The 26,835-nt window shown below is 38.0% G+C and overlaps 1 protein-coding gene across 34 annotated transcripts in view; it reads right to left on the bottom strand.

Moving 5' to 3' along the window:
• The window catches only part of NEK11 (NIMA related kinase 11), a 323,672-nt gene that overhangs the window by 159,261 nt on the left and 137,576 nt on the right, over positions 1-26,835 (bottom strand). For 27 of the 34 annotated variants that reach the window (XM_063704183.1, XM_063704186.1, XM_063704189.1 and 24 more), the window contains 3 exons: positions 25,083-25,176; positions 22,003-22,110; positions 20,039-20,153 (listed from right to left, as the gene is read on the bottom strand). In XM_063704183.1, coding sequence (XP_063560253.1) covers positions 20,039-20,153; positions 22,003-22,110; positions 25,083-25,176 — 317 coding nt within the window. Of the gene's footprint in view, positions 1-13,576; positions 13,790-20,038; positions 20,154-22,002; positions 22,111-25,082; positions 25,177-26,835 lie in introns of those variants that run through there. The other 7 variants (XM_063704187.1, XM_055383276.2, XM_055383278.2 and 4 more) reach the window with 2 other exon arrangements.

The following is a 26,835-nucleotide window of genomic DNA, read 5'->3' as shown; positions in this document are numbered from 1 at the left end:
TCTGTACACTAAGGCTTTTTTCCAACTCACCTTTCCATACCTCCCAATTTTGGTGACATGTTATTTTTATGTTGTTAAATGTTGTAATATTTACAATAATTATATTTTGTTCTGAAATCATAATTTCTAGAGATCTTTTAGTCTTCAGAATTGGAAGATTATCTTCTAATTTTACCCTGGATTAAGAGATTCAATGCCCCACTAAACTTTTTACCATAGCGCATTAGTCCACTTGTATCACTATAATTATAAAGAATACCTGAGGATGGGTAATTTATAAAGAAAAGAGGTTTATTTTGGCTGAGGGTTCTGCAGGCTGTACAGCAAGTGTTGTGCCAGCATCCACTTCTGGTGAGGGCCTCAGGAAGCTTAAAATCATAGCAGAAGGTGAAGGGGGAGTGGGTGTCACATGGTGAGACAGGAAGCAACAGAAGGGAACAAGAAGGGGGAAGAAGCTACACTCTTTTAAACAACCAGATCTCATCTGAACTCATCAAGTGAGAAATCACTCATTACTTTAGGGATGACATTAAGCCATTCATGAGGGATCTGCCTCTATGATCCAAATACCTCCCACCAGCCCAACCTCCAACATATTTGTCTGTTTATTTTCCATCGCCCCCAGTTGAATGGAGGCTCCATGGAGGCAGGGATCTGTGTCTGCTTTGTTCACTCCTGAATCCTCAGTGCACAGGACAGTGCCGGGCACATGTGAGTGCTCGAACAGTAGTTTTTGAGAGCATGAATAAGTTCATTTGCTGCTAAAGAATTTTTGCTTCTTTAAAAAAATAATTTCTAGCTCAAGTTTCCCAAAATGACTAGCAAAATACCTTGAACTTAGCAGTTTCTCAGTAAATATTTATGGGTCTATACATCGATGTGTAAAGTTAAATACAATCACAAGGCTATATGTGATTAAAAATAGTAGAGATATAAAGTCTTATGGTAAGTGAGCAATTAGAAAAAACATTTCTGTTTGGACTGGCTGTGAAATATTCTGTAAGCCTTTAACAATAATGAAAATTAGTAAAATAATTATTAATCACTACATTCCAGCAACTTGTCTAAGTGCTTTTAAATTCCTCACAGTAATGCTATGACATCAATATTATTGTGATTTCCATCTAACAGATGAGGAAACTGAGGCACAGAGGTTTATGGCATTTGACCCAAATGCCATAGTGATTGGCAAAGATAGAATTATAACCCAGACAGTCTGCCTAAATAACCTGTTCTCTTGACTGCTATACAAAAATGAGATAAAAGCGTTTATGTTTTTAAAGTGAATAAAGGAAATGCTTTGGTTTTAATGTTTGTGTCTCCCCTAAATTGATATGTTGAAACGTAATCACCAATGTGATGATATTAGAAGTTGGAGCCTTTGAGGGGTGATGAGATTGTGGGAATGGAGGCTTCATGAATGGGATTAGTACCCTTATAAAAGATGCAGTGAGAAGTCATCATCTATGAACCAGAAAATAGGCCCTTGCCAGACACTGAATCTGCCAACGCATTGATGTTGGATTTCCCAGTCTCCAGAATGGTAATAAATAAATTTCTGTTGTTTATAAGCCACCTAGTCTATGGTATTTTGTTACAACAGCCTGAACAGACTAAGACAAGAAGTGTTTTAGTTTCCTAGGCCTGCTGTAATGAAGTCCCACAAATTTGGTGGCTTAAGACAACAGAAATTTATTCTCTCACAATTCTGGAGGTCAGAAGTCCAAAATCAGGGCACTGGCAGGGTTGGTTCCTTCTGGAAGCTCTGAGGAAGAATCTGTTCCAGGCCTCCCCTCCTTCCTAGCTTCTGGTGGCTGTTGGCAATCCTTGGTCTTCCTTGGCTTGTAGGTGCATTACTACAATCTCTTCACATCATCTTCTTTGTATTAATATATCTCTGTATCTGTTTTATTTTCTCTTCTCTGATGACTTGTCACTGGATTCAGGGCCCACTGTAATCCAGGGTGATCTCCCCTGAAGATCCTTACCTTAATTTTATCTGCAAAGATCTTTATTCCAAATAAGGTCACATTCTGAGGTTCCAAGCAGACATATCTTTTGGGGGTCATAATTCAACTCACTACAGGAAGTAATGAAACACTTTGGGGTAGAGGAAAACTTCACTGTAGGCTCTATAGGGCAGAACCAAGTCTGTCTTGCTCACTACTGGATTCCCTTTTCTCAGCAGAATGGATGCCTGATAAATATTTGTTGAAGATTGACTGTTGATGAAAGATAAAAGTGGTGCTCAGGGAATGCTTTTTCTAAAGGATATGAAAGGCAATTGCCTAGGAGCAGGAAAATCAATTAGGATTCAAAAGTGCAAGGATATAATGGTACCTACAAAGTACAAGGATAACAGCAATGTAAAATTCCTAAAAGAAAGGACTCCAGAATTCCTAAAAGGAAGCCCAGAAAGAAGAAAACAGGTAAATTTGAAGAGATTTCTACAGAGCCACATAAGACAACCACTTTTGAAGCTCAAAGAGGCAAACTGCCACTTAAGAAAATAAAGTCTATTATACTAGGTTAGTGCAAAAGTAACTGCAGTTTTTGCCATTACTTTCAATGGCAAAAATTGAAATTGCTTTTGCACCAATCTAATAATAAATCTTTTAGATGAAAAAGAAATACCACTGACTATTTTCTTATCACCTTAAAATCATACAATTTAATCACAAAGGAGCCAAAATAAATGGACATTGTTTAGGCCACACAAGCACTTTGGAGACATGAACTCACAAAATGCACTTCTATGTACCAGGCTATGTAAGAAACAGCTCATTACACAACTACACACAAGAGACACACTCACACTATGGCACTCCAGGCCAGCTCTAGTCCCAGTGTCAAGCCTCTATCTGCCTGTGTACCCTTCATTAACTCAGGGTTTGTTTACTTGCTCCTAGATGTCACTAATGACTGTTAGCTATCTTACCTGACCATCTCTAATTAAATTGTATTTTCTTTTCAGTCTTGTAAAATCAGCTGGTTTGAACACTTCTGACTCATTAACATGATCAACTGGTTTTTAATAAATGTAAGCTTTGTCTTTCACTGTGGGAAGGAATTATTATTAGGTAAACTCTGAAATACTTTATTTTCAATCTATGTGACTTTTGGGGCTTTCACTTGCTACACTATGGTCTGAGGCAGCATAATAATATCACAGTGTTTGGTCCTAATATGCTCTGGAAGTAGGACTTCAACCAAAACACCTGTACTCATTTCTTCTATTTAGTGGAAAGCTGTCACAGCATAGAAGAGAAACCTCTGAAAAAAAATTGCAGATGGGGCTGGGTCCAGTTCAACAATACCTCCTTCATCTTTTACCTCTTTGCACTTCAGTGTCCTTCTCTATGAAAAAGGAGAAGAGTTACTGACACATGTTGTCAGTATTTGAGAATTTCAGTAAACCAATCCCTCATTCCAAGGAAGAACTGGAAAATGAGGGAAATAGAATCTTTTGTGAGTTTTAAGTTGAAATATAAGATCAACATTTAATAGTAGTTATAGTGATTTTTGAAACAGGTTTCCCATCAGAATCACCTGTGGAGCTTTTTAAAAATTTAGATACTTAGATTTTACTCTGGAACAGTGCTGCCCAATAAGACTTTCTTCGATGATGCAATGTTCTAGAAGTATGCTGTCCAACACAGTACCCACTAACCACGTGTAATTATTAAGCACTTGAAATGTGACTAATGTGACTGAGGAACAGATTTTTAATTGTATTTAACTTTAATTAATTTAAAGTAACCACATGTGGCTAGTGGATTTCAAATCAGACAGCATACTTCTAGACAAACTGCTTTCAGTGTGTGCTCCTCAAACACACAGCACAAGAAACAAGCACAGACTTTTCCTTGTCTTCAAAATCTATGCTATGAAAAAAAGGCCTGCTGAAATTTCTTCATATTCCAACTAAAGGAGAAAATAATGGAAGTAATTCAAAGCAATTTGTCTAAAACCAGGAGTTCACTTATACATACAGCCTCTGAGGTAGAGTGGATAACAAATCCCTATGTATCAGGAAAATTACCTGATTTTATTATAAACCCAAACCAGAGGATTACATTAAAATAAGTCACATGTATTACCTAAATATTTCCATTGCAAAAGTCATGGTTATGCCTACCAAGCTCTATATTTTAATCTATTGAGTTTGGCCTAAATCTCAAATGAGACTACAATGGAAAAATGGATACATATTCTGGTCCTTCTTATGCTCCTTAGCACAAAATATATTTACATTCATAATGTACTTAGAGAAAATAGATGGAAATTTTAACTGCTAGTGTATGGGCTCTAAAAGGCTGGCAAAGGAGCATCTTCTAAGGAAAGAACTTTGTCCCAGGTTCTACTTCTGGATATAACAGTGGTATCCCTGATGCACCAACAGGAGGGCACCCATTTAGACGTGCCTTCCTTGGCATGAATTAGGTCATTAACAGTTTGCTGCACTCTCCCTACATTATCCTGATACACATTTGTAGGGCCTTGGCTCTAATTCTGGGGGCTGTCTACAGACCTGACAAAGATGATAATTTATTTTGGTACTAAGTTCACTGGCCCAGATAGGCATCATTAAGACCATCATTTGATATGTAGAACTAATCAGCCAAAGTGATTTTATATTTTTCATAAATGCAAAAACAATAGCAAATAAAAATACTGTATTCTAAATTATTCTTAATTCATACAGTGAAGGTGTTTATGGGCTAAAATTATAAGGTTTCCTGGTGATTAAAGTTGAAATACTATTGATCATCACTTCAAAGGTTTTATGTGAAACTTGAGAAAATATTGCAACTTGCTTTGATGCTGATTGTACTCCTTTAGTAAAAAATTGCTGTGTACTTTCTGTTTCACGTGCTGTGCTAAGCTTTGTATATCATCTTATTTGTTCCTCACTAAACCCCTGCAAAATGGGTGTGATTATTCTCATTATACAGATGAGAAAACTGAGGCTTGGGAATATTAAATTTTTTGTCCAGGTCCACATAGTTGGTAAATGCCATAAGTAAGGAAAAGACAAAGTCTGGCCCCAAATCTCTTTAAAGTATACCAGTGGCCATCAGTTTAGTGGATTTTTCTGAAATGTGTACGAATATTCCAGAGATTTTAGTCATTCTTATTTTGAACATATTGGAAGTACAGTTACTTTAAGTCTGAGAAAACTACTGAATTATAGACTGTTATCAAAATACTCTTTTACCATCTCAAGCATATGGAATCGCTCAGAGGAACCACTATCTATGAATCATCTGTGGAAGTCTGCTTCTCAGGTCTTTCAAGAATTTGATGATTAGCTGCCAGGCATGCAGTGAACCCAGCGCCTCCAACTGTAAGATATTGGGGATCAGTTGAGCATTTTAGTTGGTGGGGGACAGTAGGGCATAGCATTTCTGTCCAATATGGGATTCCTCTATGGGAAATCTTTGAACCAGTAAAAGCTGGTTCAAAGCCACCCATTGGGCTGAATGAGGCTGTCTCAGAGCTCCAGTGCTGTCTGAGACTCTTCTTGCCCAGTCTGTTTTCCTTCCTGCTTGCCTTTCACAGGTGTCAGACCTGCATCATAGTCTGAAGGTTCTCTGCCTATTCCCAATCTTTCTATCAGTTTTCTTTCAACAGACATTACCCTAATACAGCTCTTATACTTCTAACTCTGTCTTATTATCTGCTTTCCAGAGGATCCAGTCAACACAACCACTAAAAAAATATTTTCACGTAATGGCCCTACTAGGCCTGTTATTAAAAAATAGTGATTCAACCAATATTTGCTAATATTCTGTCATATGGAAAGTGCTGTCATGAATTCCATGGGGAGACTAACTGATACAAACAAAAGAAACAAGTGTGCACCTGTAATACAGACTATACTTCATACAACCCTTTAATTCCCAGTAGTTCTTAGGCAGGACACATCCCAAGGAGTCTTGGGAGGATTACTCTGGTGACCCTTCTATTAAAGGATGGCTGGCCAGTTCTATTAAATTAAATACTATTCTATAGTTACTGCAGAAGAACAAACCATATTTTTAAACTGTTGGTGACTTACCTAAAATATTATTTAAATGTAGGGGTATCAATAAAGAAAGATGCAACAGCTAGGGGACTCAAAATGTATGCATGGAGGATTCTATTTCCTTATTTCAGAAATTCCTTTATTTTTCATTTTTCCAGTATTCGTCTAGCGAAATTACAGTCTCCTTTAAGAAGAAAGAGAAAAATTTTATAGATGAACAGTGATGCATACAACTTATCCTCTCCTGGCAACTTGTTATTCTACTGCTTCCCCAACTGAATTAATCTCTGCGTGAAATGTATGCTGTTTAAGATAAAAAGCATTCATGTTCTTAATAGGATTTTTCCCTAGGTTTAGTCATTCATTCAACAAATACTTAGCAACACCAACTCTGAACTAGTTACTGTATAAGTAGGTAGGAATAAAATGGTGAGCAAGACGGACATGGTCCATACTCTTTCGGGTTTAGAGTCTAGCTCAGTCCTTTTCAAACTTTAATGTGCCTACGAATCACTGAGATGTTGTTAAAAATGCATCTTCTGATCTAGGAAGTCTGAAGTGAAGTCCGAGATTCTGCATTTCTAACAAATTCTCAGGATGCTAGTGATTGTAATCCACAGGTCACACTTTGAGTAACAAAGAACTAGTTTATTGACTCTAAGTTGCTGTGGTATGATACATTCCTATACTGTGAGTACTTCCTCTGACATTTTTGAATCAATGAATATTGCCAATATAATGGAAAATACATGTTTTTACCATGATACCTGCTGGATGGAATTTTGAGCTGAGAGAGCAATGATTATAGGAATATGATTTACTGAGAGCAAAAAGTAAGAGGCGAGGCATCGAATGACATCATGATGGCACCAAAGAATCATGGAGTTCCTAGGGACAGGTAAGAAGATGGCCTCTGCGATTACAAAAAGTCGAGAAACAACAGATGCTGGCAAGGCTGTGGGGAAATAGGAATGCTTTTACACTGTTGGTGGGAATACAAATTAGTACAACCATTGTGGAAGACAGTGTGGCGATTCCTCAAAGGCCTAGAACCAGAAATACCATTTGACCCAGCAATCCCATTACCAGTATATACCCAAAGGAATATAAATCATTCTGTTATAAAGATACTTGCACATGTATCTTTATTGCAGCACTATTCACAATAGCAAAGACATGGAATCAACCCAAATGTCCATCAATGATAGACTGGATAAAGAAAATGTGATACATATACACCATGGAATACTATGCAGCCATAATAAGGAATGAGGTCATGTCCTTTGCAGGGACATGGATGGAGCTGGAAGCCATTATCCTCAGCAAACTAACACGGGAACACAAAACCAAACACCACATGTTCTCACTTATAAGTTGGAGCTGAGCAATGAGAACACATGGACACAGGGAAGGGAAAAACACACACTGGGGCCTGTCGTGGGGCCAGGGGGAGGGAGAGAATCAGGATAAATAGCTAATGCATATGGGGTTGAATACCTAGGTGATGGGTTGACAGGTGCCATAAACCACCATGGCACACGTTTACTTATGTAACAAACCTGCACATCCTGCACACATATCCCAGAACTTTAAATTTTATTTAATTTTAAAAAAAGAAGTTGGCCTGTGAACATGTTAGCATAGTCAGGGCAATGACCTACTCTCCTCAAAAATGGCACAGAGCTAAAGGGGCCAAGGGAAACATTTTAAAATTTTTTCTAAAATCTGCTCTTTCTTAATCGGTAGTCACCTTTCAGCCCTCTCAAGTATACCACTAAAATTTTTCATTTGGGATGTCAAAAACACACAAAGGTTGGTCCTGTTCAAAATGTATAATCTCACAAATAAAAGGAGGCTAAATTTATTTGACTAGACACCATATGCTCATAAGCAACTGCTTATGCAAATTGTCAAATTATTATATCTTAAAATGGATTTGTGGGAGGTAGAGGGTGGAAGGAAAGAAGCAGGTTAATTTAGTTTTATGCTATTTAAAGCCAAGAAAACAGGTCATGTGGAATTGAGCTGGAAGAAGGGTTGAGTTTTTTCATTTCTTCTAGAGTCAAAAGAGAAAATCAATCTGAGATATAAAAAAGGGTAAAGTCTCTTTGATTTCTACAACCCAAAATGCCCAGGCGCCAATGCATGCAATGAAAGACTGCAGGCATCTTAAACTCACCTACAAATATTTACTTTGCCAGCTAATCTTCAATAGTAAGAAGAACTCCCATTAATAATTTAAACGAGCCTTGGCCAGAAAAAAAATTCAGACAAATGAAGGGGTTAGCAGGAAAGGATCATCAAGGTTAGCTGTGAAGGTAGGTAGGTATGTTTATACTACACATTCATATAAATATATCCCCACATGTGGATGCCAATGCACAGAACAATGAGATGGGTTTGCAAGAAACCCATCCTGCAAGATCAGAGACAAGTCTACCTGGTGAGTTGTAAATGCTGGCGACTTCACATACTTCCCTGAAGACAGAAGTGGAAAATTGACGATAAAGGAGAGAATAAGTCAAATTCATTATACTGCTCACACTTATACACACTATTATGAAATGCAACGATCACTTTGGATCTTTTTAGAGGTTTCCTATTTTTCTTTCTTTGAGTTTTTTAGAAGCAAGAGAAAAAGATAAGTCAGTTGAAAATGTTGTTACTGATGAGTGAAAAAGATATTAGGTTTTGCTGCCATAGTTACTTGCCAGAAAGTTCTTTTTTCTTTTCTTTTCTTTTTTTTTTTTTCTGGAGATGTGCTATTTCACTTCAAAAAATGAAAGAGTTTGACAGGTGATTCTAGGGGATCTCTCACTTACAACAATTAGTGTCTGGTACTGAGGTGGCCCTTAATGTCACAAAACAAAATAGGAAGTTCCTTTATAAAAATCAAAGAATATTAATTAAAATGCCTATCATAAATTTCTAAATTAAAGTCTCACCTAAACACCAAAGCAAGCTATTCCAATCACTTCAACAAAAAAAAAACTAGCATATGAATCAAAGATGGTGGTTATTTGACTGGAAGCAGACATAATCCAATATAGCTGTATTAGTTTTCTAAGTCTACTGTGACAAATGACCACAAATTTTGTGATTTAACAGAACACAAAGTTATCTTTTCTTTTTTTTTTTTTTTTTGAGGCGGAGTCTCACTCTGTCGCCCAGGCTGAAGTGCAGTGGTGCGATCTCAGCTCACTGCAAGTTCTGCCTCCTGAGTTCACGCCATTCTCCTGCCTCAGCCTCCCAAGTAGCTGGGACTACAGGCGCCCGCCACCACACCCTGCTAATTTTTTGTATTTTTAGTAGAGATGGGGTTTCATCGTGTTAGCCAAGATGGTCTCCATCTCCTGACCTTGTGATCTGCCCGCCTTGGCCTCCCAAAGTGCTGGGATTACAGGTGTGAGCCATTGTGCCCAGCCAACACAAAGTTATCTTTTAGTTCTATAGATCAGAAGTCTGACATGGATCTCACCAAGCTAAGATACACTTGTTGGCAGGGTGCCTTCCTTTCTGGGGGATCCAAGGAGGAAGAATACATTTCCTTCCCTTTTCTAGCTTCTAAAGGTCACCTGCTTTCCTTGGCTCATTGTCTCCTTCCTCCATCTTCAAAGCTAGCAATGTTGGGCCAATTCCTTGTCTCACTGCCATCTCTCTGGTTCTCCCCTGTCTGCCTCCCTCTTCTACTTCTAAGAACCCTTGTGGCACTGAGCGCATCCAAATAATCAGAATAATCTCCCTATCTGATTAGCAACCTTAGTTCCATCTGTAACCTTAATTCATTCCCCTCTGTCATGTAACTTAACATATTCACAGGTTCCAAGGATTAGGACAGCCTTAGGACATCAGGATTTTAAGGACATCTTTGGAGCCCATTCTTCTTCCTACAATAATAACTTTCGTTAGCTGGCAGAAATGAGGAGCTAAGAAAGACTGTAAATATTGCCCTTACAAATATAACCCTGTTCTCCAGCAGTTTTAGCAAGGCTTCATATGGCCCCAATATAGAATTTTACATATTATAGACTGAATTAAGAGATTCAAGAACCAACTTAATAAATGCCTCACATATATTGCACATTTGAACACCTCTGAAATGGAGATGCATCTTAAAATAGATGGCATATCATAATTTCATGGACAGTAGTTTCATTAATGATATATAATACAATGATTCATCTCAAAATTGATGGTGTCTTTGATTCTGTAAAGTACAATATAATATTTCTCAATTGTATTGGTCAGGCTAGGCTACACTTGCTGCTGTAACAAATACACCTGCTGACCTAGGTAACAAGGGATTTATAGCTCATTCCTTTTTTAATTATATTTTGCTTTTTAGGTTTAATCAGGAAATTTAAAACTAAATAAAATATTGTTTTTGTCATCAGTTTTATGATAGAATATGAAGAAATAAGCCTATTTTATAATAGTTCATTTTGGTACAAGTCAATATATTCTTTTGTAAAAGAATAAAGGTATTAGTTTCTCTAATTGGAACATAAATTTCACATCATTCAATTATATATTTGGGTTTTGTTCATTACCCTAATTTCAGAGTCAGGTAACTAAGACAGACTGTTGTGGTAAGATCAGTAGTGTTCACCCATATCTGATTCTCTCCTCCTTGGGCACAGGAAAGACTGTACTTCCCAGGCCCTTGGTGGAAAGTTGGGCCACATGACTAGTTTTAGTCAATGAAATTGCGAGGAAGTAATTTTGAAGCTGAAGAATTTATGTGTGGGTGTGCTACTTCCAATCTACTTCTGCTGCTTGTGGGAACATTGAAAGCCAAATGCTGAGATGGTGGTGGTATAAAATAGAAGAAGCCTTGGTCCTTAGTCACTGCACAGGGAATATCTGCCCTGAGAGATTCTTTCCCACATAGGACTTTATAGGAATGAGCTATAAATCCCTTGTTACCTAGGTCAATAGGTGTATTTGTTACAGCAGCAAGTGTAGCCTAGCCTGACCAATACGATTGAGAAATATCATATTTTACTTTACAGAATCAAAGACACCATCAATTTTGAAACGAATCATTATATTATATATCATTAATGAAACTACTGTCCATGAAATTATGATATGCCATCTATTTTAAGATGCATCTCCATTTCAGAGGTGTTCAAATGTGCAAAACTGTGTATTTTAGACTGGATGAAATATGGTATATGTCTAATTGTAAGGAAACCTAGAAAATTTTAAGACTTGCCTCATTTTCCAATAAGAATATCAAACTTGAATGTTGAACTATTAGGAGTATAAGTCAAACAGATAAATTTCTATTTATAATACATTGTTAATTTAGTAACAAATTTAAACTTATGTTCCCATATTATATAAAATATTTAGAGCTACTGCTTTTTTCCCACTCTGAAATTTCATGAAATACAATTATTTAAACTCCTCACATGCATACAGACTAAATGTCCTTGTCATGACTATGAGTTGTGCAACTCCTTACTTCCAGCTCATATTTTTCAGATAAAGCTCTCCTTGAAATCTGCATAGGAAACTGTCAGTACAAGTTCTATCCTTTTCTTAGCCTGTCTGTGCTATTGTAATAAAATACCACGGACTGGGTAATTTATAAAGAACATAAATTTATTTCTCACAGTCCTGGAGGCTGGGAAGTCCAAGATCAAGGCAACAGCAGGTTCGGTTGTGTGGTAAGGGCTGCTCTCTGCTGCCAACATGGCGTATTATTGCTTGATCCTCTGCAGTGAAGGAACACTGTGTCCTCACATGGTGGAAGGTAGAAGAACAAGAGGGATGAACTCACTCCATCAAGCCCTTTGATAAGGGCACTTAATCCCATTCATAAGGAGGGAGTCCTCATGAGTGAATTGCCTCTTAATGACCCCACCTCTTAATACTATCACACTGCCAACAACTGAGTTTTTGAGAGCAGACATTCAAGCCATAACAATCTTAAAGTACAAGTACAGTCATGCACTGCATAATGACGTATCAGTCAACAAAGAACCACATATACAGTGGTCGTCCCATAAGATAATAATTAAACTAAAAAATTCCTATTACCTAGTGAGGCAGTGTAAACACACATACTGCACTGTCAGTCATACAAAAGTATAGTGCATACAAGCATGTACAATATAATCATAATTATGTTACTACTTTACATATTTACTATACTATACTATTATCATTATTTTATAGTATACTCCTACTTATTTAAAAAATGTTAACTGTAAAACCTTCAGGAGATATTCCAGAGGAAGGCATTGTCATCAAAGGAGGTGACAGCTCCCTGCATGTTATTGTCCATGGAGATCTCCCAGTGGGACGAGATATGGAGGTGAAAGGCAGAAGGCCTAGGCTAATATGTGTGTTCGTGACTTCGTTTTTAACAAAGAATTCAAAAGTTAAAAAAATTAATGTTAAAAATAGAAAATGCTTATAGAATGATGTAAAAAAGAAAATATTCTTGTACAGCTGTACAATGTGTTTGTGTTTTAAGCCAAGTGTTATAAAATAATCAAAAAGTTTTTAAAATAAAATTGTATAAAGTAAAAAAGTTACAGTAAGCTGAGGTTAATTTATTGTTGAAGAAAAATATTTTTAAAATAAATTTAGTATAGCCTAAGTGTTATATATACAGTGCTTATATATAAAGTCTACAGTAGTAAACAGTAGTGAATATCCTAGACCTTCACATTCACTCACCACTCACTCACTGACTCACCCATGGCAACTTCCAGTCCTGCAAGCTCCATTCATGATAAGTGCCCTATACAGGTGTACCATCTTTTATATTGTGTTTTTACTGTCTATTTTCTGTGTTTAGATATACAAATACTTACCACTGTGTTACAATTGCCTACAATATGCAGGACAGTCATATGCTGTACAGGTTTGTAGTGCAGGAACAACAGGCTATACCATAGAGCCTAGATGCGCATTAGGCTATAACATCTAGGTATGTGCAAGTATACTCTCTGATGTTTGCTTAAGGATGAAATTGCCTAATGACACATTTCTCAGAACATATTCCTGTCATTAAGCAGTACATGACTGTATTCATGTGAGTGATATTTGAATAGGTTTTTTGTATGTTGTTGTTCATCCTGTGTCTGTAATTTTTATAATATAACTACTTACTATTCTTTTTAAAGTGCTTTTCAAAGACTTGTTAACAAAGACATCCCAGTTTTTCAACCTACGCTAGGGCAAGAGTCAGGTTCACAACCTCGGTACTGTAAGGCAGCATAGGATATGTTCTAAGAAAGGAGAAAAACGATCAGGGAGATTAGTCAAAGAGTCCTGGTAGGAGACATCTTCTGACATCGAATCAAGGAGGACGTCTTTGAGCTGGGTCTTAAAAGGTAAGTTCGATTCTAACAAGTAGACAAGAGGTGATAAGCACCATCTAACCATTCTATATCTGTCTTGATAGTAATAGCTCCTGTCACTGATTGAGCGAAATACAGTAACAGACATGTATGTTACTGTATGTTAACATATGTGTTATATCAAATACATGTTGTCTCACTTAATACAGTAAATTTTTCAGATTGGTATTACTAACTGCATTTTATTGATGAAAAATAAATTTGAAAACTGCAGATGACAGAAATTATGTTCCTTAAAATCACAGTGCGATCACATGGGAAAGTCAGGACTCAAAGGCAGATCTGAAAGATTCCCTTTCATATGGCAGCTTAGCTTTCTTTGGCCATCATAACAATGTTCTCCAAGTGGTAAGCACATAAGTCTGGAGCACAATGGTGAAACCTGCATGCATGGAAAATAAATTCATCAACTAAAGGAAAACCATACCGTGGTATGTGCAGAGCACTGTCTGAAACACACATTCTATAAGGTTTTACTCTATCACATTTGTTTCTATCCAACCTTAAAGCTATGATTGATACTTATTTAATTTTCTGCTTAATTGATTTGTTCCAAATCTGAGCCATGATGACCCAAGCAAGGCCACTTAAGGATACCCTCTGCCTTACTAGCATGACCTTTAGTATAATAACTACTATATGATTTATATTTAGCTAAGGGATGATCCATGGGATCACATATAGCCTTCCCAGGTGGTTTACTTATTTTGAGATGTCCGTGCGTGCTGGTTTTCCCCATGAATACCTGACGTTCTGGGACTAATTTTCCCCCTATTTATATTACGTTTGCTTAGGATGCCATGTCAAAGTGGCTTGTTGGGCAGGTGTTAGTCAGCACCCAGCTTAATTTTTCAAATTGGATATAATCTTTGAAATTTTAGTTAGTGACTTGTCGTACAGAAGGAACACTCTAAATTATTAAATATGCCTCAGGGTGGAGAATCAGCACATCTTCATTCAGTATTAGATTCATTCTAATTATCCTCTAGAACTCAGAAATTAGTGAGAACTGCAGGCATCTTTATTCCTGAGAGCAAGTATTAGAGTCAGGTGGAAACACTATTATGAAATGCAAATGTAACTCAGTGGAATAAGTGACAATTATGAAATAAAACCACCATCAATTTATCTTTATAAGTCAAGTCTTAAAGACATCTAAAGCTCCAGAAGTGATGGAAGATCTAGGAATGTGGAAGTAACCCCTGGCATTTGTTTGATCTTCTTTTCTGAGAACTAAAGAGCCAGGCAGCTCCACCAGCTTCTCCATCTTGGGCTGGGCATTGGAGTCTGAGCTATCACCTTTTGTTGTATTATGCTCCAGTGGCCTTAGTGAGCACTAGGTCCTTTTAGATCTGCCGGTAGGGCTCTCTGCTACTCAGATGTGTGCACCTCCACCCCCAACTATAAAGACTGAAGAGAGAGGAGCTAAAATATCCCTGTCCCTTATCTCCAAATAGCCAACTTTCCTCCTTGGAAAGGACCCCAAAGCTTTGTTAACACTCCTTGTGGAAGACTACGTTGTTCAGCTGATGCTAGAAGAAAGTCTCAAACCCTGTGATCACCTTCTGGATTAAGGAGTTTGTGTCCCAGGTGATACCCAAAGATCTTCCCAATTGTTTTCTATCTCCATGACTTCACTCACATCTTTCTTGGCCATTCATTAGCTAACACATAGACAGCTAAGCATTACATTGTTTCTTCTGAATATTTTAACATTTTTTTAATTTATCAATTTTATTTAGGTATAATTTATATACAATAAAATGCACTAATTTAAAGTATTGAGTCCAGTGAGTTTTGACAAATTTACACATCTGGGTAGCCATCACCACAATCAAGATAGCAAACTTACAAACTTTTCTATCACAAAAAAAGGTTTCCGTGTGCCCTTTTAGAGTCAACTCCCACCACTACCACCCCCAGGCAACAACTGGCCTAATTTCTATTACTATAGATAAGTACTTCTGGTTCCAGAACTCATGGAAATGGAATCATTCGGTATGAACTCTTTTATGTGAGGCTTCTTTCACTTCACATAATTTTAAAAGTATTTATCTATATTGTTGTATATATTGGTGTGTGTTCCTTTTCAGTGTCAAATAGTATATATTCCATCAACAAACTACACATTTGCTTATCCTTTCACCTGTTGATGGACACTTGACTTGTTTTTTATTTTGAGTACTTATGAATAAAACTTCTAGAAACATTTGTGTACAGGTCATCTTATAGATGCATTTTCAGATAACTATCTAAAAGTGGAATTACTGAGTGAGTAGAGGTTTTCTTTCAGATAACTATCTAAAAGTGGAATTAGTGAGTGAATAGAGGTTTTCTTTTTAAAATTAAAACAATAAAAACATATCATATTTAATTAGCAAAGTTCAAATCACTTTATTTCCACTTGGACATTTAAAAAGAAGAGGTGATGTCGTAAGTCATAGACAGCCCAGAACTGTAAAGGGCATGTGGGGTTCCTACAAGCAAGCAAAGCACAACCACCTACAGGTCTGAGCTATCTCTGAGCATTGGGCTCAGTGATTGCTTAAAGAGTGGCTGAACAGGAAATGAAGAGGTGACAGCTGGTCAGGATGTGGGTAAGCAGCCAAGGCCTACTTCACTGCATTCTCCACATCTGAATGGTGGGGTAGGGAGTCATGCTCCTTGTAGACCCAGGCCCTAGAGTCTCAGGCTATTCCAGCTTTGGAAAAAACACTGCTCTGAAAGTCAGCTGTGAGTTGCTAAAAAATAAAATAAAATAAAATAAAAAAATGCTAGAGTACAAAGAAGTTCCTGGCAAAAATTAATGTGCAAGATATCATTAGCATTACATATAAGAAGTTAAATGGGGATAATTTCTTTAACATTCCAGTTGCACTTTCTCATTTGGTTATAATGGTTACCCATGACTTTCACTAGATTAAATCAGCTATAGTCAACTAATGCATATCAAATGTAAATAATAAGTCTTATCCTGTCTTTCTTCTCTGCAACTAACTCCTCATATGCCAGAGGGAATTTTCCAATTCAGCCTCAAAGACTAATTAAATGTTTGGTGTAGGAGCTTTGAAAGAATGACTGTATAATTTTATTTTACATATACATGCCAAATAAAAAATAAATACAAATTTCCTTTGGGTGCTGAAAGTTTGCAGTCTAATCTTCTTCTAAAAGGCAAAAAATAATTAACCACTTCAGAGTTCATCAACAAATTAAGTCTCATGTTTCAAAATTTCACTTCAATTAATCTCTGTGATCACTAATTTTCTGGTAGTTGCCCACCATTCTAATGATTTGTCAAACCCAAAGGTTGCATTTTCTTTTTTTCTTCTTTTTTTACTTTTATTTTAGGTTCATTATAGCACTATTCACAATAGCAAAGACATAGAATCGACCTAAATGCCTGTCAAGGCTGTATTTTCATAGTTCTAAGTTTATTTTTTGAATTTAATATTAAGAAAGAATAGCATTTAGAAAGTATGAATTTACAGACAGGAAAAAATAACGGAAATGTTTAAAGTATTTTACAAGGCATCTGATCCACCTAAAACTATTATGTATTTTTTTCTAATCTGATAGTTTATCATAGAGGCCTAAATAGTGTTTACATTACAACATGAACAAAGTGGTCAAAGAAATAGATTTGACGATTTCCAGTCTGGCTGATAAATCAACACACTGTCTACCATACTGAAACCTCCATGACAAAAGACAAAAAGAGAGGTAAGAAGGACATAGCCTGGGTTTCCCATAGTAGCTGGAACCTGTGGTCAAGACTAGCTTGGGAGTAATTTGGCTATAACAGTTCACAAAAATTAGCAAAGAGACACATGACAAAGACTCTGCCTTTTGAAAGTCCAGTTCCTTTGACATGTTTTTCTGTTTCTTACAAGTCAATTGCTTCTACCTACCACCACCAAAAACACACACTTTGGGGGAAATGGAAAGGGTGGTATACTAGATAGAAAGCAGGAACTCTGTGGTCCTTAAGCAAACCACTTAATGTCTTTGGCTTCTCATCTATGAAATGCAGTATTAAGTACTTTTCCTATTTGAAACCAGGAAGAAGCTCAGACTTTTTGGTCCTAGACCACCCACTCAATATCCTGTCCTGGGGCTTCCTATGCATAAATAGTGATGGCTCTGTCCTCCAGCAGAGCACAAGCCACAGGTATTGGGAGCTACATATTGCCTAACTTTCTCAGCTTTCTGTCACTGGAAAAGGGTCCGATCCAGACCCCAAGAGAGGGTTCTTGGACTTCGCACAAGAAATAATTCAGGGCAAGTTCATAGAGAAAAGTGGAGGCAAGTTTATTAAGAAAGTAAAGAAACAAAAGAATGATTACTCCATGAGCAGAGCAGTGGCATGAGCTGCTCGACTGAATAGACTTATAGTTGTTTTTTGATTATATGCTAAACAACAGGTGGATTATTCATGAGTTTTCCAGGAAAGGGGTGGGAAACTCCCAGAACTGAGGATTCCTCCTACTTTTAGACCATATAAGGTAACTTCCCATGTCATCATGGCATGTGTAAACTGTCACGGTGCTGGTGGGAGTGTCTTTTAGCATGCTAGTGCATTACAATTTACATATAATGAGCAATGAGGATGACCAGAGGTCACTTTCTTTGCCATCCTGGGTTTGGTGGACTTTGGCTGGCTTCTTCACTACAACCTGTTTTATCAGCAAGGTCTTTGTGACCTGTATCTTGTGCTGGTCTCCTGTCTCACCCTGTGACAAAGAATGCCTTAACCTCCTGAGAATGCAGCCCAGTAGTTCTCAGCCTTATTTTACTCAGCTCTTATTCAAGATGGAGTCGCTCTGGTTCTAATGTCTCTGACATTTCTATTTTTAGAAAGAGAAGTCCATGGGATATTTCTGTACTTCCAAATTTCACTTTTGGAAATTAACAAATAATATACCAAATACCATAAAAGGCCTAAGACAGAAATCCATCTGAAATATATATTTGTTTGTCAAGAATGTCTGTTACAAGATGGCTTCCATAGCACCATTTTAAAAGCTGGCTAATGCCAATCTAAAGAGCTTCAGGTGCTTGTCTCCATACAGCTGAAGGAGGCAGCACAGGCTTTAACAGCTCTAGTAAGAAGACTTCAAGTGCAAATCCGGTGAGAAGACAAGATAATCCAAGGTTCACTACCTTAATTCTCAATTTGAGAAGACAGCTAAACTGCTGCCAAAGAGAGTTGTTACATCATTGTGCAGCCATAAGGATGCACTTGCAGACCTCCAACAACACAGAGTGCGACTGGCCCAGGATCCCAGCTGCTATGCTCTGAAATCCATCTCTGCATTCTCTCAGAGGCTATGATGCCTCCCGATGGGCTACTACTGGAGCACAGTAGGAATACAAAGGCAGGCCTGTAGGATGGCTGACTTTGCTAGAGGACTTCCTGATGCCTTTGCTACCTCTAACTGCAGAGGAATCTAGTTCACCTTCACCAAACCTCTCTTTTCACTTGGAATAAGACTTTAATCAGTGGTCTAATGGTTCCCCTGGTTTTTTCTAGCTCTTTCCTATTTTCTTTTATATAAGCATTTTCTCTAAAAGTAACGTTGCAATTGTAGTCCCATCTTAGCATCTGCTTCTCAGAGGACCAGACTAACATTCACTTATGTATTCATCCACTCATTAATTCACTCAAGAAATATTTATTGAGTGCTTAGCATGTTCCTGGAAATTTTCTCTAGGCACTGGGGAGACTGGTGAACAAGACTGAGAATATAGGTATATTGATAACCCTCCTCTGCTCAAAGTGTCATAACTGCTTCCCCTTCTTTAGCACTTACTGTGTGCTGGGCACTGAACTAAGACCACTCCACATGCCACGTCTCATTTGCTCTTCACAACAACCCTGAAAGAAGGCATTATTATTCTTATTTCATAGATAAGAAAACTGAGACCTAGAGAGATTATGTTGTCAGGGCCTTCTCTGATAGGGCCAACTTTTTTACTCCAAAACTCATGCATTTAACCATTAGCTTATGATGTACCTACTCCATTTGCTTGTATCTGCTCCATTTGGACCACTAATTAAAGTCTTATTCCAAGTGAAAATAGAGGTTTACTGGAAGTGTACTCGTTTGCTGTGTGGTCTGAGGTAGCAAAGGCATCAGGAAGTCCTCTAGCAAAGTCAGCCATCCTACAGGCCTCCCTTTGTATTCCTGCTTTGAGCACTTTTATTTTCTGGTAATGCACATCTGCATAGCTGATTTTCCAAAGCCTGGCTTCATTTCTTCAATTTAAATTTATGACAATTGGAAGAACCATTTACAGAACAGGGAAGACACAGTGCTCCAGAGTATTCGGAGTTTGCACAATTCCAAAGTCAGCTTAACGACAACACTGTTTAACCCACCCAGAAGAGGTCTCTCACCAGGTGTGAGTTTCCAACTCATCCTCACTATTGCAAAGAAGATAGAGAGGACAGAAAAATCCTTGGCTTCTCTACTTTTCATCCTGGTCATAGCCCAGCCCTGGTAAACTGATAATAGCTGCATACACTCAGAGCTTCTCCCAGAGGCCAGACAGACCCACTGCAAAGTTGGCCACAGCAACCTGTGCAGCAGCTGTGAGCATCCTTCTGAAAATCAATGCAAACACATACCATGATATCCAAGGTCAGATGTGGCATCCTCTACAACTGATTCAAGTTCGCGGAGGTCCATGGAAGGAATAGGCTGAGACTCAGGCAGGTTCTCTAAAGTTGGTTCATCAGATTCCTTGTGGAAGGTAATTAACAATTCATGAGATGCTGATAGAAGGAAACAGCACTACCACAAATGAAAAAAATGTTCTTATTTAGAAGACTACTTGGAAACAAGCCTACCTAATCCTCTCCCTTAAACGTTTTCAAACTTCAGGAGGTAAGTTGGGATAAGAGAAACAGCCCTGAATAAATGAGACAGGTGACCTTGCACAAAGCATTTAACCTTCATGGGCTCAGTTTCAGGAACATGACTAGATAAGCCAAGTGGGATGCCCAAGGTACCAATTGAAGGTACTCACTCCATTGACAGCTGAAGGGGGCCTTCTTCAATTTGGCACCTAGGGTGTTCCACTTACCGCACCCTACTCCAGCCCTGCTCAGTTTCTGCATCTCAAAATTAAAGGTGTTAGCCTGAATGACTTACAAGTTCCCCTCCAGCTTTAAAGCTCTGTGATTCTATGAATTCCAATTTCCTAAAAGAAAAAGATCTAAGAGACCACATGATGAAAGAATTCACACTTCAAAAAAATAAAAGGTTTAGCCAAAATCAATAGGTATTTTAAGAAATCATTTTGCCTTTTTCCCTTAGTTGTGTGTGTGTGTGTGTGTGTGTGTGTGTGTATTTGTGTTTGAACCTGGAGCTGGTGCTGAGTTGATCTATTTTTCTTGATAAATGGTTTTCATGGGAAACTACTCCAAGAGTGCCTTTTTAATAAAATAAAATTTAAAAGAAAGTTCAAACTAATCTTAATAAGTAAAATGAAGCCATGCCACACTGCAGTGCGGTATTTGTGAGAATATCATCATAAAGTGTTTTTAAGAAGTCAGTTTTCTGTACTGTATAATAATTGTTTCAGGAGGTGAAATTGGTTCCGGATTTCAAAGGATCACTGAGAGCACACAGAGAACTTTACAGATAAAGAACAGAGAGTACATGAAATACATCTTTACGTGCACTTCAGAAATTATTTGAAAATAAGTATGTATTTGGACTCTCAGTTAACTTTGATTTGCTGAGTTTCTCTTTGAAAAGAAAGATAGAATTGTTATAATTGCTTCTCTTAGAAAGAGAAGGACATGGTCTGATCTTTGGTCCCCATTACCTCTCCATGTATGGAGACCTGATCTGCTATGTACTTTTCACAGAGACCTAACTTTAGCCCCAGCAAAACTGTATATGCCGCAGGATCAAAGACAGACCTGGCCTGTCTTATGTATTATGGTATCCAACTGTTTTAAGCTGTGATTCTTTAGAGAAACAGTGCCTAACATGATTCCACATTCGATGGTGCTTCAAGATTTCAAAGCCCAAATTCAGCCAAGCAGAAAATGCCTGCTAAAATAAAAGGCCTTGTCAGCTAGGGTCTGAAAAACAAAGCAAGCCACTCTCTCTACATGCCTCAAATAATTTTTATAACATGTTTGAGAGGCGACATAGAGCCCATTCTCTCCCATAACTCTGATTCTCTCCTGTAAGTGCTTTTGAAGTATAAAGTAGCTTGCTTCCACCAGGCAAGAGAGATGCAAAAAGGAATAGAGAACAGAGCCCCAATCAGATTAGCAAGAAATTAAATCATAAACATGTATATGGGCAAGGGGAAGGAAAGCACTCAAAGATGGGAGCATTTTCCTCTTCCTCTTCTCCTTATCACATTTTTCTTTAGCCTCTTGCATCTGATTAATCTAATTTCTTTCCTATATTTATTTCATCTTTTTCAGCTCAATGAAGCTTTTTCCTGCTACATTTAAAACCCTTCAGGCTCCTCTGCAAAGTGTTCGGCTTCCCATTTTCTTTCCCCTTTGTTCTCTGGATATCATTAAACCTGCCTCACTTTTGTGCTTGTGAATATGATTAAACTTGCCTCTTCCCTGCCTTGCCACCTCTCTTCATCCTCGTCCTGGGGTGAACAAGTAAGTCTTCCCTCAGGTTGCTCCTCCTTTTCTTCCATTCCTTTTAAATGTGTTTTTTCCTAAAGAGATTATGACAAGGTCTGTTCAGCAGTGGTTTTCCAAGTCTTTCTTCATCTAGAGGTGAAGTGCTGCTTTCAGGAGGCCCATTTTCTATTCATTATTAATCAAGGTATACATAGGAAACAGACCAGCAGTATAGGAATTAGCAGAGGGATTACAAGAAATGCAACATCTCAGGCTGCACCCTGGACTAATTGAATCAGAATCTACATCTTAACAAAATTCATAGGCAATCAAGGTGCATTTCAAGTTTGAGAATACTATAAGCCATAAGAATTTGGAGGAGGGTCCATTGATTGTGGACCCAAGTGGGCTGACAAGGTTTTCCTGAAAACAACTGAGAGATGGGATGCTGACAATGTGCCAGAGGGAAATGACTGATGTGACTGCACAAAAGAGGGCAGGATGCCTGGGGATGCTGAGCCATCCAGTCTGTGGGCCTGAACCAGCTGGCAAGAGGACACAGTGTTCAAGCAGAACAGACTCAACAGCCATCTATCTGCCTGGAGCATTTCTGCACCCATCAATATATAAACATAGGAAACATGCTTCTGGAAAGCTCAGGGCCAAAGACAGTGGTGGCACTAATCTCAGAAGATCAAAGAATGAACCACAGTCTTTGTCCAGAACAGCATCAGCATCAGTCGCTTCCCCTCCTGCTCCGTTTGCTCCTTGCTGATGGGAAGAGGATGAAAATGGGAAGTCACTGGGAAAGTGATGAGTTGGGAGTTCATAGGATCCTTGTGAAATCCTCTCTTTCTTCATCTGAGTTGGGCCAAGATCAAAACTTTGTGTCTAGCTCCCATGTTCTGTGGAGTAATATATGCATAAGAACATTTTTTGGGATTCTGCCTGCCATATGGTCTCAGGCTTATCTTCAGTTACTTCAGGGCCCCCAAAGGACCTTGATTTATAAGAGGAAGACAAGACCTAATACAGTATAGTTATAACACCAATAATAATTCCATCCAATAAAAAAGAACACAAACATGGTGATCTTGAAGGGTCAAAGAAGAAAAGCAAAAAAGGTAAGTAAATTATCAGACACTAATATTTAAGCTCATACTTGAAACTACATTTCTTTTTTGCCATATGGTAACTTCAAGAATGAAGTCATTTAGATTTTATAGAACAAAATAATACCATGCCTGTACTTCTCAATTTTCAATCTTAGGGGGAAAATCCCTTACAATCAGTGATCCCTGATTTATAAGAGGAAGACAAGACCCTGAAGAAATTATGACAAGGTCTGTTGAGCAGTGGTTTTCCAAGTCTTCCCTCATCTGAGGTGAAGTGCTGCTTTCAGGAGGCCCATTTTCTATTCATTATTAATCAGAGTGTACATAGGAATCAGACCAGCAGCATAGGAATTAGCAGAGGACTTATAAGAAATACAACATCTCTGAGCATTCTAGAAAAGTACGTCCCCATTTCTATAGCTGAATAAACAAGTACTTTACACATTAACAAACTCAGAATTCTTATAATTCTGTCAGCCTCCTTGTCAGGATTTGTGGGAATGTGCAGTTCTCAGCACTGCAGGGGGACAAAGCAGACTGAACCAGAGAAGAGCCACCTTAACAGGCTATCATTTGCAGGGCCTAGAAGTGTGTGGGAAGCTGAAGAAATGCACCCAGTTTTCAGAGGGGGCTTGAGTCCTTCCATAGTGGTGGCATCAAGACCTTTCTCCAACTAGGGATCCAGCCCTATTGTTGACCCCATGGCCTTTCAGCCAGCAGGTTCTTCACTCACCAAGTTCCCTGAGCAGGAAAGAACCCATCTCCCAATTCTCTGTAGCCTGCAACAGATCCCACAGGGGGGCTTCACTTAAATGGTGTGTCAGATGGGTGGGAAAAGGGGGATGGAATTGAGCACATATTACCATCATCCCCACATTGTCTGCTAACTGGTCCATCAAACAGAGGAAGACTCCTGAGATTAGAGGAAGCTAGGCCTCTTATTGGTCCCCACTTGGGATTTTTAGAACTCCAAAGCACACAGAACCCCTAAATAATTGAGAAAGATGCATTCCTGGCAGATCTCCCCCTTAAAGAGGGGACCTGTCTGGCTGAGGGTGAGGTCTCCTGCATGCCCCAGGGCTTGGAGCCATCTGATAACTAAGCTACAACAGAATTAGCATCCCTGGGGCTTGGGGGATTGTCCCCACAGCCTCAGGGAGCTTGGTGCTCCCTGCTAAAGGAGAGAATCTCTCACATGCAGGGATCTCCATGAATAAAAATCAGAATTTGAGACAGTAGAAGTTCTCTATAAAAATGGCTTCATCCCAAGTTGCTTTTACCTGAAGTGCTATGAGGTTGGTATTGACGTCTATTGCCCAAATTTGACGTTGTAAAGACCACCTTATTAATCAGAGCCTACCCAAGGCCTGTGGAGATATTGCCAACCATTAGAGAAAATGGTGTTTGCTATTTACAGATTTGGAATGCCGAGGACATGAATTTGGGGTCATTTCATGTGAATCTGCAACTCTATTCATTATTGAACATCTATGACAGTTAAAATTTGAATGAAATTATTAACACAATGTACAACAAAATGGGTAGGAAACAAAATAAAAAGGAAAAGAATAAAAACCAGACAAAGAGAACAATGTACTAAAGAGGTAAAGCAACAATAGCATGGGTGGAATTAAAAATTAGATATACACACATTTGTTCTGTCAGCTAATCATTTTAACCCATCAGTTATGCATTCAGTGCCAATTCAGTTGTCTTGTACAGAGTAGGAGCTTGATTTTTGTTAAATGGATCAATTGATCCACCTCTCGCTACAGCCGCTTTGAATCGTTGTCACCAACTGTTGACCTACATTCTAGAATCCTTCCTGGAATTGGGTGAAGTTAATCTGAATGTTCTTGTTTTCTCCCTTGTCCCTTTTCCTACCCAATCATCACCATGAATCTAAAGCAAGAAAAATTTTTATGCAAAATTTAAAATAAGAGGGTACTTACATGGAGTACGTCAACACTCAGCTGCTGAAAGTTCCGAGATCTCAATTCTTGCATTCGTTTGCTATTTTCTTCATATTTTTCTTCCACAATCTTTCTGTAAATTTAAAGTGAATGTAGAAAAATAACTGCGAATTGCTAAAACCATGTCTATATTATACAGATGAGTGTGATCCTTATTTCAACAGACTGGGGGATTAGAAAGCCAGGCCATCAGGTCTCTTCCTCATCAAGGTGAATGTGGTGCAGCACCCAGCTGATTCTCTTTTAAAGCACACACAGGATACTCTGGTTCCTTATTCACCCTTACAAATCCCAAAATGCAGCAGCAGGAGAAGGCAGTGCTCCTCTCTGTGCGTTCTCCAAGTGCGATGACAGGGCTATGTGTTCCCAATGCCTAGCACAGTGCCTAACACATACTAATAACACAAAAACTGCTTTCAGGATGAACAAACCCACAAAAAGTAAAACTAGAGCTACATATCAAAGGATTTATGAGGAAATATATGGGAGTCATTGCGCAGGGGAATTTTTCTAGACACATTTACTTTGTTTTCTCTATTACAGGAGAGTGAGTTTAAGCGACCTGCTACTAAACTGGAAGAAAGATTTGAGTTCTTATGATTACTTGTGGGCTAATTTATACTCAGGTTTTCATCACTGAACACCCTTCTAGTCAAACTCTCTTGTCTCTAAAATGGGTACATTATAATTCTTCTGACAATAGAGTCATTTTCTAGCTAAAACACATGATCCCCCTTGATTCTATAATCAACAACTAGAAACAATTCCAATACAATTTATTCACAAAATCAAGACCAAACTTTATTTAAAACCATTACTTTCAAATAAGAAAAATATATTAGTGTATCATGTGAAAGATATGTGACTTCTTTGTATTAAAAAACAGTTTTAACGTAAATATTTTGTAATCTGTATGTTATTAAATTTGCCTTTTTAATCTGTTCCTATCAGAGATTTAATTTTCCTTTTACCCTCAGCCAATGACACAAATCATGGCACCTTGGAAATATCTCCATTTCTGAGGTATTACGAACAGATTTGGGGCTGTAAGCTGATGCAATGGCTCAAGCAATTTATGTGAATATATTTTCCCAGTAAAAGTCACACTCAATGTCATAGTGGTTTGCAGAATCCAACTTGTATTGGCTCAAGAGCAGATTGTGTAAATATCTTCCCAACTGAATATTAAATGGTATCATATTGTTAGCTTGATATTGGCCACAGTGGAAGTATTTATATCACAGAAATCAGCAAACAAATCAGCAGTCCCCTTCAAACCCAGAGCTGGTTGTTAAATATTTACCAGCACACCACTGCTCACAATGTACTTTCATGGAAATCTTTCTCTACCAATTTATTAAAGAAAGCAAATGTTACGGGAAAATAGACTCATAGATTCTTACTTGGCTTATCATGATATTCATTCTAAGTACAAGGACACCACTAAATCATTTTTCAGATAAATTAACAAGGGAACAAAATGTGCAGATTTGTGTTCAGGTTCTTTCTGTCTCTCTAGTTCTTGATTGGGGCTCCTAAACTACCAAAATATTGGCAGAGGAAGAAAAAATAAGAAAAATTTGGAAATTTGATAACCTACCAACACATAAATCAGTTTTTCAGAAATTGAGGCTCTAAGCCTCTTTGAAATTCCATTTTTATACATGTATTCTTTCAGCTTTATTAAAATTTAATTGACAAAAAATGTTTAGATTTATATATACTATGTGAT

Source organism: Gorilla gorilla, chromosome 2 (genome assembly GCF_029281585.2).
Source record: "Gorilla gorilla gorilla isolate KB3781 chromosome 2, NHGRI_mGorGor1-v2.1_pri, whole genome shotgun sequence".
NCBI lineage: Eukaryota > Metazoa > Chordata > Mammalia > Primates > Hominidae > Gorilla > Gorilla gorilla.
Note: the sequence above shows the minus strand (reverse complement) of the source record. Positions and strands in the feature narration are given on the sequence as shown.